The 14,360-nt window shown below is 46.3% G+C and overlaps 1 protein-coding gene across 7 annotated transcripts in view; it reads left to right on the top strand.

Annotated features, from left to right (window-relative positions):
• Positions 1-14,360, top strand: part of PSD3 (pleckstrin and Sec7 domain containing 3) — a 128,556-nt gene that overhangs the window by 46,302 nt on the left and 67,894 nt on the right. For 5 of the 7 annotated variants that reach the window (XM_075931345.1, XM_006111089.4, XM_075931346.1 and 2 more), the window contains 3 exons: positions 7,745-7,951; positions 9,014-9,094; positions 12,415-12,527. In XM_075931345.1, coding sequence (XP_075787460.1) covers positions 7,745-7,951; positions 9,014-9,094; positions 12,415-12,527 — 401 coding nt within the window. Of the gene's footprint in view, positions 1-1,640; positions 2,017-2,433; positions 2,585-7,744; positions 7,952-9,013; positions 9,095-12,414; positions 12,528-14,360 lie in introns of those variants that run through there. The other 2 variants (XM_075931348.1, XM_075931349.1) reach the window with 2 other exon arrangements.

Here is a 14,360-nt window from a genome sequence, read left to right as displayed (position 1 = left end):
CGTTCAAGGTAAAGTGGCCAGTCTGCAGTCATGGGAGAAAAAGGGATTAGTCGCCAGTTTCTGAAAGGCTTCTCTCTGGAAGGAGTTGGGCAGTTTCCTTTGAGGATGACCACTGATACTCTCTTTCTGACCTAACCCTGGGACCTTACGTTTCAGAGGGGTCGCCCGTGTGAGTCTGTTTCAGCCAAAGCCACGAGGAGTCCTGTGGCCCCTTGAAGACTAACAAATGTATTTGGGCCTCAGCTCTTGTGGCCTGCAATGCATGCATCTGCCAGCATTAGCTGGTGCGCTAATACATTTGTTCGTCTTTAAGGGGCCACAGGACTCCTCATTTTTCCTATGAGCTTACATTCGTAACATTAAAAGTCAGGGTCTGAAGAAGGACCCGGGATTGATTATTACCACAGTCTGTAACCCACAGATGGTGGCGGGGGGGACCGGGCCGCCGTCCAGCAGCTGACGGGGGCAGCAGCGTCATCCAGCTGCTGTTTGGCAGCTTGTGAAGAGGTTTGGGGGAGAGGTGGAGCGTGGCAGGGGCCTTGGAGGTGTGTGGGGGGGAGAAGAAGTGGAGTGAGAGTTGGACCTTGGGCTGGGGCGGAGTGGGCACATGGCCTGGGGCAAAGTGTGAGTGGAACATTCCCAGGAAGAGGAAGAATTGGGACCTGTGCATGTTTCTCGAAAGAAAAAAGGGCCGATATTGACTCTCGTCCAGGATAATATTGCAGCTCTCCTGCATGTACTATTTGGGAGACTGCTTGTACTTCCGGAGGGGAGGAAGGACTGGCTGACTGCTAACATCATTTTGGTTCCTAGCCCCCTCCCAGAGCAAAACAAACCAAACCCAAAAAACGTTGTGGGCACAACACGCCAGCAGCTGAACAGAAAACTGCACACACCCGATCAGTACAAAGCATCTGTGGTCATGTGCTCAGCTGGCATGTGTTGTCACAGCCCTGACAAAACCGATGCGTTTTAGGGGAGAAGCCCACACTTCTCATAACATCCATTTGCCGAGCTCCGTGGAGTTGCACCGTTCTGTGCCCTAGTGACAACCTGGCATGGAGTGCGATCTGTCCTGTTATCCATTGGTCATGTCTGGCTGTCAGTCAAGCACTGCTGCATTCTTGCTAACTTAACTCTGCTTTTCTCAGCTGCCTGCCTGGAGAAGAGGCAGAAGGGAACGAATGTAGGCAGCTGTGTCTGAATGGTGACTTGTTTTTGTTACAAGCAGTTCCGTGGGTAGCCAACACAATGCACTTAACATCCAGGCTGCTTGACAGAGCCCTGGCTTGTCTTGTCAGTTGTGAAAAAAGGGGGAAAGTTTGTTTCACTGCATAATTAATGAAATAAAACTGTGGAAAACGGAGAGGCCTGCGACCAGAAGTGAAAGTAAACAGGTGCGCCGTGGTGCGTAGCTCTGTCAAGAGCAGGCTTAGCTGCGGCAAAAGCCAGCAGGGAGCTATTTTAAGAGCTGTCAGGGACTCCGGGGGTGTAATAGGACAGTACCTGTCAGAAATTCTAAGTTACTTTCACCACTGCCTACTACGTGCCCTGTGTTCGTTCTTTTGAAAGACGAGGCTTTAAAGACCGGAGTAAACCCTGTATTTCTGAGCATCCCATTTCCTGTTTGCCTGCAAAAGAATGAAGCCACGACAGCTGCACCGTTCACAAGCGCTCTCTGGGCTAGTCTCCAAACAGTTAAACTTTAATGCTAGTGAGGGGTCATGTGTGTGACTTCATTGTATTGTGGGCATTTGGAGCAGGTCTCTTGGAGGGAAGTTGTTGTGGGGAACCAGGAAGAGCAGGGGGAAGTAGTTAAATGTCTTTCAAGTTTTGGTTCTTGCCTCTGAGGAATCTATATTAAAGTGTTGCAGGGAAAATAGCAGGCAGAAATACAGTGCTCTGTATTTGTACTGCTCTTGAAAGCTGCAACGCATGCAAGGAGTATCCAGGCAGAGGAATGTTTGCTGTACAGTTGGGATAGAAAGCTTAGGGGCGGAGCACATTCTAACAGAGGTAACTGGGATTTAATGTATTTTTTGTGTGTCTATTTCTGATCTCATTGGGAAGCAGACTGGTTGGGTCCCATTGAAGACTGTGGAGCTATGCCAGTTTACACCAGAGGAGTATCTGCTCCTCTGTGGGTTACTAAACCAGTTTGCATAAATATGATGTGAGTTTTAAAAATAATTCGGTTCCAACTTTGAAACCCTTCTGGCCTTGCAGCCAAATATTTGATTGCTGCTTGTACTTGAGGCTACAATTAGCTGTAGTTTCAGGGTAAGCCCGTGCCAGGCTGGTGGTTGGAGCCTCTAATCCTGTCCTTTTAGGGGGATGGTCTCGATGTTCTAATACTATGAACCTATGATCGGGAGAGGATTTGTACAGGCTGCATTCCACACCTCCTAGAAATGGAATTTTCTGACATTTTAGATGTTCGCTCCTGTTTCCGATGAGTGAGTTTTTCATTAATGGAAGCAAAAGGAGAGAGATGAGGAGAAGGATTCGCTACAGCTGGGGGTTTATGTGAAGCAGCTGAGCCTTTTCAACTTCCGAAAAACTGCCTGGATATGAAATCTTCTTGGTAAAATGATAGCTCATAGTGGCTATATAGAGACATTAGCTTTTTCCTGTCTCTGCTGTGTGACATGTCTGAGCTCTTGGTATTTTCAGTGGCTTCTTGACAGCAGTTCGCAGTCATTGGTCCATTGATTTTCTCCATTCACACACTCATCAATACTATACTAGTGAGCCGCGCAGGCGGATCTGCTTTAAAGCACATCTTTGCATGTAGGACTTCAAAGCATATTAGGCCTTTTAAGTAGCACGGTGAATCGCCTGCCAGGAAAGGGAGATTTTCCTTGGGAGAGCCTGTTAATAGAAGCTAATTGACCAGGTAAATCATTGCTTGACATGCGTTTCTAATGAGCTGCAGGACTGGCAGAACAAGTTTCCTAATCAGTCTGGAGATCTACTGTAAGGAGCTTGGAAGCGGGCTGGCTCGCTTGCTGGGCTGCCCAGTCATTTATCATAAGTGGTGACTGGTCCCCTTCTAAAGCTGGCTAGAAGCCCTCATCCCCCAAGGAAAGTTTCTTCCACCGTGGTTCCCCTCTCGCACCCATTGCTTCACCTTGCCTAAAGCAATGGGTGAAGGACATTCTCTTAGCACAGCAAAATGCTTCTAGGGATCTGTTCCCAGTGTAATATTAACAGCCCTTAAAGTCGTTAGTCAGGGATCGCCTCTTTCGATAAGTGATTGTATGTGCAGGGTGGGAGGTTTTCAGCAGCCAGCTATGTTGGGTCTAATTCTGCTCCCATCAAGTTCAGCAGTGACTGCAGGAGTTTCTCCATAAGGAAAAAAAGTTTTAAAACCACTGGCCTAGAGGATGCGGCACCAGTCCCTGCTTGTGGCCTTTGGGTGCTGTTGCAGGGCAAATACTTTAACGATGGACCAGACCGTTTACGATCAGGGACGCTGGTAGAGGTGTGGTAAACTGCATGCTTCGTAAAAAGTGTGGAAAAAATAAAGACCGAAACTGAAGGACTGTTTAAAAACAAAAAACGCAAAGCTCTGAACTTTAGTTACAGCCACACATGTTGGTCCCTGGGAGCTTTCCTGCCCCTATTGAATTTGGTGGGAGTTTTGCCATTGATATCATTGGACCAAGATGTTCACCCTTTTATTTCTGATCACTGCTGTTCTTGCTGGAGCGGGCTTTGCTGACTGGCGCTGCCGTATGGTGGCTTTAAATAGCGCCGCTGTTCCAGTAATGTATAGTTGTTGAAGAATAGAGCAAGCAGGTGTAAATACCCACCCTCTCGCAACCACATCAATCTTGTAAAAACCTCAGCCCTATCTTCCCCTAACTCCCTGAATTTTGTGCACACTTTGTTCTGGATGCAGCATGCCTAGAGGCAGGACTCCATGTGTGGCCAAAATGAGACGATACGTCAAAGGCATCTGCCTTCGTGCACATGTGAAACTGGTCGTGGCTAGGTGGATGTCAGATGGAGGTTACTCTGCTTGGTTAAGAAATTTACTTTTATATGTGTGTGTAGGATTTGCCACAATGGCACCACGACCTCTTTGGTCTCAAGGTGCTAGCACGTTGTGAGTAGTTGGCAGTAATAAAGGGGAGGTAGTAACTCTCGGAAGCTAATTTAGGGTTCCTGCCCAATTCTGTCCCATCACAGAGATGTTTTGAATCTGCTAATTGGAGGAGAGACCATCGGAGATCTGGTCACTGTTGGTGCCATGCGCTGAAGTTGGGGCGGCAGCGATTCATCACGGTCTTTTAATTTTTGATTGCGTGCTGGGGCACAGGTCAGCAGAGTGTTGAGATAAGAGCCTGAGAAGGCTGGAGCAGAAAGCACAGACGAGGCTGTAAAACTTCTCCAGGAGACCGAAAGAGTTTGCTTAAGTGCAGCTGGTGGTTTAGGAAGTATTGTGTTTGTCTGTGACCAGGTGTTCAAGTTCCCCCTTTGCCTGTGATTCATTTTGCAAGACTCACCGAGTAAAATTCTGTGGCCCGTGATACTTAGGAGGTCATGTTAGATCAGGGGTGTGCAAAATACAGGCCATGGGTTGGGTCCAGCCCCTGGTCCACCCTGCCGGGACCCCTGCCTGTCACAGCCCTAGCACTCAAAGGGGCTGGCTGCTGGGGACCTGTGCTGGAAACTGGTCAATGAGCTGGGATGATTGTGCTGTGGGCGGGGGCCATGTGCAAGTCTCCCCCCCCTCCCCCCCCACAGGCATGTGGTGCAGAGAGGTATATGGAGCAGCCAGCTGCTTTGAGCGGCCACTGTGTCAGGCAAGGAGCCTGCCTGAAGGTCCCGCTGGGCTGCTTGCTGGGAGCTGCCTAGGTAAGTGCCTCCCGACCAGAGCCTGCCTCTGGCACTCCAGCCCCTCCCGCATGCCAACTCCCTGATCCAAGTCATCAACACCCTTCTGCCCCAGATCACCACCCACATCCTCTCCCGTCCTCCAGGTCACAACTACCTCCAAGACCCTACACCCCTTCCCCAGGCCAGAATCCTCTCATGCGCCCATAGCCCCTCCCCAATCCTGCACCTCATTCCCCTGCCCCAGGTCACAACTCCCTCCTTCACCTCCCTTCCAGGCCCCAAACCCGTACCCTCAGCTCCCTTCTGCACCCAACCTCCATCTCAGACCCCACCCCCTCTCCACAGAAATGTGAGGCCCTTGACCACTTACCAAAATCTTGGGGTGGTCAAAAATGATTCCCCGTTGCATTATCATTATCATTGTGGTCCTGTTTAGCCTTGCGTGCTAAGAACTGATTAAATAAACTCCATTACACACCCATCTAGCATATCCCACATGGCAGGTTTTTATTTTTATCACATACGCACCAAAGTTGGCAGGCAGAGCAGCTTCCCTGTCGGTGACCAATGTGAATCCTCACCCGAGGTCCCTGCTGTCTCGATCGTAACGAATAGGTGTCCACAGAAAGCTCCATCGCAGTGAGCTCTAATTGGCCTTTTTCATCGTTGTCAGCAAAGAGGTTTAGGGACTAATGAAATAAAACTCATTACACATTTAGAGAACAATGACTGCAAAATACACGGTGTGGTGGGGCTTTATCTTCTTAAAGCTGCTTAAACGATTTGGACATGCATTAATTTCCAATGAGAAATGAGCATGAAAAATGTCACCCTTAAACTCTAGTATTGCCAAGTTAGCCTCTTTAATAGGAAGGCTAAATTTAGGTGTTGAATAAGGCCAAACACCACTTTTACCTCCCGCCTACCCATATGCAGTTGCTTAGTTTAAAGAAAAACTGAAAGGCTATTGAACCGAGCAGCTGCTTTGACATGGTGCTTTTGTGAATGAAACACCTGACTTGGACTTCATTTTATATATGGGAAGTTCGTGAAATTCCTTCTGAGGCCGCTCCTTTGGCAAGCTTCCAAGAGGAAAAGAAACAAGCGCTCTTCTCCTTTTCTCTTCCCACTTCGTTTCTGAAGTGCTCTTGCCGGAAGTACCTGTGGAATATAGGTCACTGGGAGTGGCTGGCATTTCCATGTCACCAGTCATGGCTTGTGGTCGCATCCATTCTCCAGGATGCAGATGTTTTCTGTCAGTGCTGGCCACCTTCCAGGGCTGGCCTGTAATAAGGAGTAGATAGGGAAACAGGGCGGTTTTATTGGTGGTAGTTAAGGCCATCATTTTGCACAGAAATTTTTAGTAAATTTCACAACAGAGATGCAAGAAAAGAAAAGATAAGTCTTGGAAAGTTCACCACACAATGTAGTTTGCACAACATAGACATAAGAGATGGGTGGGGGTCTTGGAGATGACAGAAAGGATGTGGAGGCATTGGAGAGGGTCCAGCGGTGGGCAACAAAAATGCTAAGGGGGCTGGAGCGCATGATTTACAAGGAGAGGCTGAGGGATTTGGGCTTGTTTAGTCTGCAGAAGAGAAGAGTGACGGGGGGTTTGAGAGCAGCCTTCAACTTCCTGAAGGGAGGTTCCAAAGAGGAAGGAGAGAGGCTGTTCTCAGTAGTGACAGGTGGCAGGAGGAGCAATGGGATCAAGTTGCAGTGGGGGGTCTAGGTTGGATATTAAGAAGAACTGTTTCCCTAGGAGAGTGGTGAAGCACTGGGACGGGTTCCCTAGGGAGGGGGTGGAATCTCCATCCCTAGAGGTGTTTAAGTTCCATCTTGACAAAGCCCCGGCTGGGTTGATTGAGTTGGGGTTGGTCCTGCTTTGGGCAGGGGGTTGGACTCCATGACCTCCTGAGGTCTCTTCCAGCCCTGGGGTTCTATGATTCTTGGAGAGTGAAACCACCCTCCATTCACCCCTCATCACCAACTCCTGACCCCTGTTTTGGGTGTGGCGACCTGGCACACACAGTCACAGCTCAGCTCAGGTTTGGCTCACCCATCCCTGTTTCCATCAGCAGACACGCCGAACCTGAGGGGTGTTTGCGATGTGGTGCACAGGTTTCCAACACCAGTCCTAGCGGGAGCCTACTCAAGTGCATTTGTACAAGACCTTTCCAAGGTTCCACGGACTTCACCCAAAGTCGCAGTTTCCATGGCCGCCATCGTCTCTGTGACAAAATCAGAGGTGGCACGTAGTTGAGGTGATGTGGTGTTTAAAGGCACTGTAAGCGTAATAGGTGGACAGCTGTAGTTTGTAAGAATAGTTGTTTACTCTTTGCATTGTTCTTCATTGAACCTGAGATGTTTAAATATGCCTAAGGGAGTCAGATGTCTAGTAGGAAGAGAGAGGAGGCTGCTGTTAGGATGGTTTCTGTGGGAGCTATGTGGCTCTAGGACTTATTCCCCCTACCTAGTCTGAAATAGCTCACATTTGGTACACAGCAGCAGATGGGTAGGGCCTTTTGGGTAAGGCTGAGGGTCTACGTCCCACAGTGATGGGATAGAAAGGCGTGTTCTTGTGTTGCAGGTGGCTGTCTGGAGTAATTCCTGCATGAAGACTTGTTCCAGTGCTGCCAGGATTACGTTTCCAGTCGTAATTATGCATTGTACAGGCGTCTTTGTTATTTAAATCAAAATAAACCAACTCCCAGTAGCTGCAGTTCCTCAACAAATACGCCCATTCTAAACGGTTCTTTAGTTGAATGGCGTTCATCGTATTTTGCAATCTTGGCAATTAATTACCGCGCTGTCAGTTAGAAAGTCCATTTTTCTTGAAAATGTTCATCACGTCTTTATTCTTTTTTTTTCTCCTGTTCACATTCCTTCTCTCATGTAGCAATGCTGGACTGAGAAATTCGCTCTTCGACTCCACGGTGGCCATGGGAAGCAACGAGCTCCCGGAGAAAGATGGTGCTGAAAACCATAGTAAAGATCTCAGCAATGGCACCAACAGCAATTTGGAAGCAGCCAGAAGGCTGGCGAAGCGTCTCTACCAACTGGACCGATTCAAGCGCTCTGATGTGGCAAAGCACTTGGGGAAAAAGTACGTGTTGACACGGGGCATTTTGTGCAATGTTATTCACATGGTTAAAACAAAAGACAGGACTATGTAGCACTTTAAAGACTAACAAGATGGTTATTAGGTGATGAGCTTTTGTGGGCCAGACCCACTTCCTCAGATCAAATAGTGGAAGAAAACAGTCACAACCATATATACCAAAGGATACAATTAAAAAAAATGAACACATATGAAAAGGACAAATCACATTTCAGAACAGAGGGAGGATGCAGGGGGGTGGGGGAAAGGAAGGTAAATGCCTGTGAGTTAATGATATTACAGGTGGGGAAGGGGAGATGTCTGTGAGTTAATGGTATTAGAGGTGATAATTGGGGAAGCTATCTTTGTAATGGGTACGATAGTTGGGGTCTTTGTTCAGCCCCCTGCGGAGAGTGTCGAATTTTAGCATGAATGCCAGTTCAGAGGATTCCCTTTCAAGTGCAGATTTGAAAGTCTTCTGAAGTAGGATGCATGTGATTAGGTCATTGAGACAGTGTCCTTTCTGGTTGAAATGGCAAGAAACTGTTTTTTCTTTGTGATCCTGTCTAATGTCTGTTTTGTGGGCATTGATTTGTTGGCGAAGTGTCTGAGACGTTTGTCCAATGCACATAGCAGACGGACACTTTCGGCACATGATAGCATAGATTATATTTCTGGATGCGCAGGAATGTGTGTTCTTGATCTTATAACTCACTTGGTTAGGCCCAATAATGGTGTCAGCAGAGTGAATATGTGGACAAAGCTGGCAACGGGGTTTGTTGCAAGGGAAAGTACCAGGGTTGGTATTAGTGTGGTATGTCCTGTGGTTGTTGATAAGAATCATCTTGAGGTTAGGTGGTTGTCTATAGGAGACTATGGGTCTGTCTCCCAGAGCTTCTTGGAGTTTAGTGTCCTGTTCCAGTATAGGCTGTAATGTATTGATAATGTGTTGGACAGGTTTAAGTTGGGAGCTGTAGGTGATAACAATTCACATGGCTAATTCTACATGTAACCAAAACAGTTGGATGTTTGCTTTTAACTAATTTTTTTATTATTACTATTATTTAGCAATGAGTTCAGCAAACTTGTGGCTGAGGAATACCTGAAGTTTTTTGATTTCACGGGTATGACGCTGGATCACTCCCTCAGGTACGTGCTCATGTCCACACCTCATGTTCTTTTCATGCGGTCTCAACAGATGTAATTATCCCTAGAGGATCTCTGGCCAGGCCTACACTAAAGGGGAAGGTCGAATTAAGATACGCAATTCCAGCAACTTAATTACGTAGCTAAAGTCGACGTATCTTAATTTGAGTTTTCATGCGGTCTCCACAGCAGAACAGCAATCTGAGCAAAAACCTGTTGGCTTCCCTTACTCCTCGTAAGGGGTAGGAGTTTTGGCATTGATGGGGGCACCGTCTAAGTTTGATTTAGCGGGTCTAGTAAAGACCCGCTAAATCAAAGTCCGGAATATTGATTGCAGCAATGTTGTTCTTCCTCTTAGTGAAGACATGGCCTAAGGAATTGAAGATGGAGTCCAAGGGGAGGTTAGTTCCTGTTCTTTCAGTTTGTAATTCGAGTGTAAAGAACATAAGAATGGCCATACCAGCTCAGACCAATGGTCCATCTAGCCCGGTATCCTATCTCTGACGGTGGCCAGTAGCACAGCTTCAGAGAGGGAGTGTACCGAAAGGGCAACTGGAGTGATCCACCTCTGTTGTTGTCTTCTGGCTGTCAGAGGTTTAGGGGAGCTGGAGCTGCATCCCTGACCATCTTGGCTAACAGCTATAAACTTATCTACTTCTTTTTTTAACCCATTTATACTTTTGGCCAGCTCAGCATCCCAAGCCAAAGAATTTCACAGGTTATTTGTGTGTTGTGTGGAAAAGTACTTCCTCTTATTTGTGTTAAATCTGCTGTCTGTTAATTTCATCAGGTGACTTACAGTTTTTGTGTTAAGTGAAGAAGTAAATACTGTCATAACATCGCTAAAGAGCCTAGAATCTGGTGGCATTCCCTGACGGGAAACGCTTTTGTGGAATTGTTAAAATTCTTGGTGTGACATTACCCAGGGTACAGCTGAGTGGCTGTGTCCCATCCATTCTCCAATGCGGGTGCCTTTTACATTGCTTCTCTGTCAGAGCAACTGTTTGTGGGCTGCTCACACCCACTCTCCAGCATGTTAGTTACTCCCCGCTAAGTGCTATGGCCAGCCACTCTTCAATTACCCTGCAGAACAAAACCAGCAAATTCTCAGGCCTAGACGTTTCCCCCAGAAATGTGCATCGTGTACTGCCCAGCTCTCTCCCAGACAGCACAAGCTCAGACACATAAAGTCTGTCATTTTATTAATAGAAAAATGATATGCACAGACCCTGTTATCTCAAGTGGAGTTTCCTAAATACTTCAGTACAAGCACACACGGGTTTAGCTAAAACAATAAAACACATATATTAATTATAGAAAGCTACATTCTAAATTATAAATAATGAGGCATACAAGTCAGAGTGGGTTACAAGAAGATAAGAGTAAGGGGAACTACTTACCTAAATTAACAAGTTACAGTGAATTCAAAGCAAAGGTCTCTCTCCCCAATTTTTTAACCATCTTACTGTCTGAATTCCTTTCTGCCGGGTTCCCAGGCTAGTGATGCTTCCTTTGTCCTTCAAATGTTGTCGATGCCATAAGTAGAGGTGACGGGAGAGAGAACTTGGGACTTCTGTTCCCCATCCTTATACCCTTTTCTTTTCTTTGAGATTCCTATCCAGCGGGGACCCTCCAGCTGTTCCTTTGCCAAGATGTAAATTTCTTGCTCATCCCCTTTTCCCTGTCAAAGAATGGTCACTTAACCAAGTGCTGGTCCATTTGATTTCCTCAACACCTGGCTGATGTCTCAGTTTGCCTTTTATGTCTAAGGAACTGGTTTATGGCTGCTTTTCTAAACTTGGAAGATGTCTCAGTAGTGTTATCCAGTAGCCGTTTATAACTAGGGATGTAACTGTGTACTTGTGTGAAGCAATAAGCCTGAGCTTATTGGTTAACTCTCATAGTTACACGCAGCTCTCCACCCTCCACTGTGCTGCTGCCTCTGATTCAGAGGCAGCCGTGTGGTGATTGGGGGGACAGGCAGTAGCTGTGCTTGCAGGGAGCTGATTTAAAAGCCAGCTTCCAGCAAGCACCGGCTCCTGCCTCTCCCACCCTGCATGTAAACATGTGACTGCTGAAAATTTCACTGGTTACACATTTACAAAAATACACACATTTTAACATCCCTATTTATGCAATGTCACCGCACACATTTCACTGGGACAATAATGATCAGCAAATTATGAGTTTCTAAATGATACATACTTTGTACAAAATTGAATATAGTCTTGTAAAAGGTGTGAACATAGAGGTGCAGACTGTCACCCTTGGTAATCTTCATGCCTGTTCTGAGGAACCAGGCAACAAATAGCAGCAGTGTGGCCTAGCTGTTGGCCTTTAAAAGTTAATAGGAAAGATGTGACTGAGTCAGTGCACAAGTGCGATGAATCAGAAGAATGGGGGAATTTGACAGCTGAATCCTGAAATGCGCCAAACCTTTGTGGCTAGCTAGGTGTGGAATTCAGGCGCTCTAGCTGCATTCCATACTCAAGCACTGAGCTCTTTTGAAATCTCCTAGGCATCTAAGTATGTCCAGAACAATGAGAGCTACTCGATGCTGATCCCTTCTGAATATGGATGCTCAGCAGCCTTTTGAAACTGGCATTTTAATGTTCTAGTTCTTTAAAAAAAAATCAGAATTCTGCCTCTCCCTTTAATATTTATGCTTGTTACTTTTAGTAGTAAACTAAACTGTCTGCAGCAACTGTCTGCTCGCCCTGGTATAAGTGTTCTGACAGCCAAATAATACTTTTAAAAGAAGGGAGTTTTAAAGTGAGGTTTAACCAGCTGGTACCAAACATTAATTCCTGTAGCTGCTAATTTTTGTGATTCGTTTACAACTGACCCTCGTCGAGTGTAGTTTCTAGGAGCTCAGTCCTGTGACACTGTGACCCGATCACACAGTGCTCCTAAGTATGCGTTAACCTCTTTGAAGACTATGGTATTTGTCATGTGCTTAAGTTAAGCGAGTGCTTAAGCACTTTGGTAGCTTGGAGTAAGTGCTCTTCTTTTTTAGCTTTGCATATTCGTTATCCAAAAAGCCTCAAAATAAGAGAGGAAAATATTTAAAATAATATAGTTTTGTATCAATACATTTGCACCACTTCTCAGACCATCAGTGATTTGTCTCTTCCCTTTATTGAAGAGTTCAGATGAAATACTTAGGGAATAATTACCTAGTTGGACTTTCTTCCCTTAGTAGACTCTTGGAAACAACTTTTTGACATGCCGTGGCTTATCCCTTGCTGTGAAGTGTTATTAGGGCATTGTCAAACCAGTAGAGATTTGTGTTTTTAATTTCAGTTTTCTCTAACTTCTTTTAGGACTTTCTTTAAAGCCTTTTCACTTATTGGAGAAACTCAGGAGCGAGAGAGAGTATTAATCCACTTCTCCAACAGATACTATCAGTGTAACCCAAACACCGTTTCTACTCAAGGTAATTTTGCTTCTGAGTTTTAGGTCATGGACATTCCTCTTTGTTCTTTCTCTTTTGGCGATTGTCTGTCTGGTTTTTGCTAGAAATATTCTGCTGCCCGAGGAGAAACAAATGTATGCATGACAATGGTCTGTTTATGGGAGGTGAGCGATTGCCACTAAAGGGAATGGTAGTCTTCTAATTTCTCCTTGCCAGAGTAGTGATATGGATGGAAGTAGGGCAACTTTACTAGTGTTGGTCTCAATTCATCACGGTATTTAAACATGCCTTAAGCACATGAGCAGTTCCATTGACTTCAGTGCGACTAAATCCATGCTTACAGTTGGGCATGTTCTAGCTCATTTCACGCAACTTCCTCTTCAGCGCTCTCAGCCATGTTTCAAATTTGGGAAGACGGAACTGTTCCAGAATAAAAGGGCAAACTCTGCTGTTATAACACCATTGAATGCGATAGTTGCGCCGACAGCCAACTTGACCTAAAAATGCCCAGCTATATCAGAGCATATGCAAGTCTAAAAGGAAGATAGCAGGAAAAAAAAGAGGAAAAAATTTATTTCAGGCCCCGCATAATCCCAGCTTAGCTAAACGATTTTAGCCACTATTAAACTAAATGTTAGGGGAGGAGGAGAAGGATAATGTACTGTACATGATGCAGATGGACTAATAGTTAGGTACGGAGGGGATTAGAATTAAATCTACTTTAGCTGACTCTGTTCTAAATTGGTATTTTCTTCCATGATACTCATTGGAAGTGGATTGTGGAATCTAAAATAAATGCTTAGCTTTGCCCCCATCTAAGGAATAGATTTTGCCTTTTGGCAGCCCTATACCGGCAGCTTGATGCTCCGCAGGAGGGGACTGCTGAGGAATTTCTAACTCAGAATCAATGTTCCCTCTAATATATTCCATGCATGGGCGGATTATTTTTATCCTGTGCGGAATAAATTTTATATGTGGGTACGAGCAGCAGTATAGCCAGGAGGCACGGATGAAGCCAATAGAATAAAGACATACCTGAAGAGCGTGGATATGTTCCAGGTATGTACCTTACACGTTTGGCCCAAGCCATGCCTCTCTGGCCACATGACTGGTTTTGGCCCCATATCATCCTGCTGCTGGAGTGGAAGGGTAGCATAGGTGTAGCTTTAGACCTTGATCTCGCAATGAGTTCAGCCCATGTCTAGTACCACTGGATTCAAGATAGGATCACGTCCTATTTATTTCATAGGAGCCTTGCACGGTGGAGCGGACAGGAGAGACAGTTTATACGGCCTAGCCTTACAGCACGCCACCCGAACCTCCCACTGAACCAGAAGTTGTTAATTTCTTCATGTTTTTGTTTTTTTAATGATGTCCATCAGCATAATAGTTGAATGCTTCATAGGGAGCGATGGATGTAGCTTCCCTGCTCCCCGGCGAGCTGGGGCTATGACCCCACTTTATGGACAGGAAAACTGAGGCACAGAGCGATGGATATTGACATTTTCAAATGTTGACTAGCTTGAGGTGACCAATGAGAGCGGGAGTGTGAGCACCCCCAGCTCCTGCCGGAGCAGTGGCCGCCGGTGCTTCGGAAGAGCTGGCTTTGGATATCTCATAACGGGCCCCTAGAAAATGAGGAACACTCACGTAGCGGCTGCTTCTGCAAATGTTGGCCTGTGTGACTTTCCCAAAGCCACATCATCTGCCCAGGGCCAAGCCTGAGAGAGAGCCTAGTCCAGGGCTGCCGTCTCAAGAGCCTCTTCCGAAGGATCTTTGCCACACCTGTTTCCTCCTGGCCCTGGCGGTGCCCAGTCTCCTGCTCTGCGATGGTCCCCCTGCCCCGCCTCTTCC

Source organism: Pelodiscus sinensis, chromosome 6 (assembly GCF_049634645.1).
Source record: "Pelodiscus sinensis isolate JC-2024 chromosome 6, ASM4963464v1, whole genome shotgun sequence".
NCBI classification, from domain to species: Eukaryota; Metazoa; Chordata; order Testudines; family Trionychidae; genus Pelodiscus; species Pelodiscus sinensis.
This window is presented reverse-complemented; position numbering and strand designations above follow the sequence as displayed.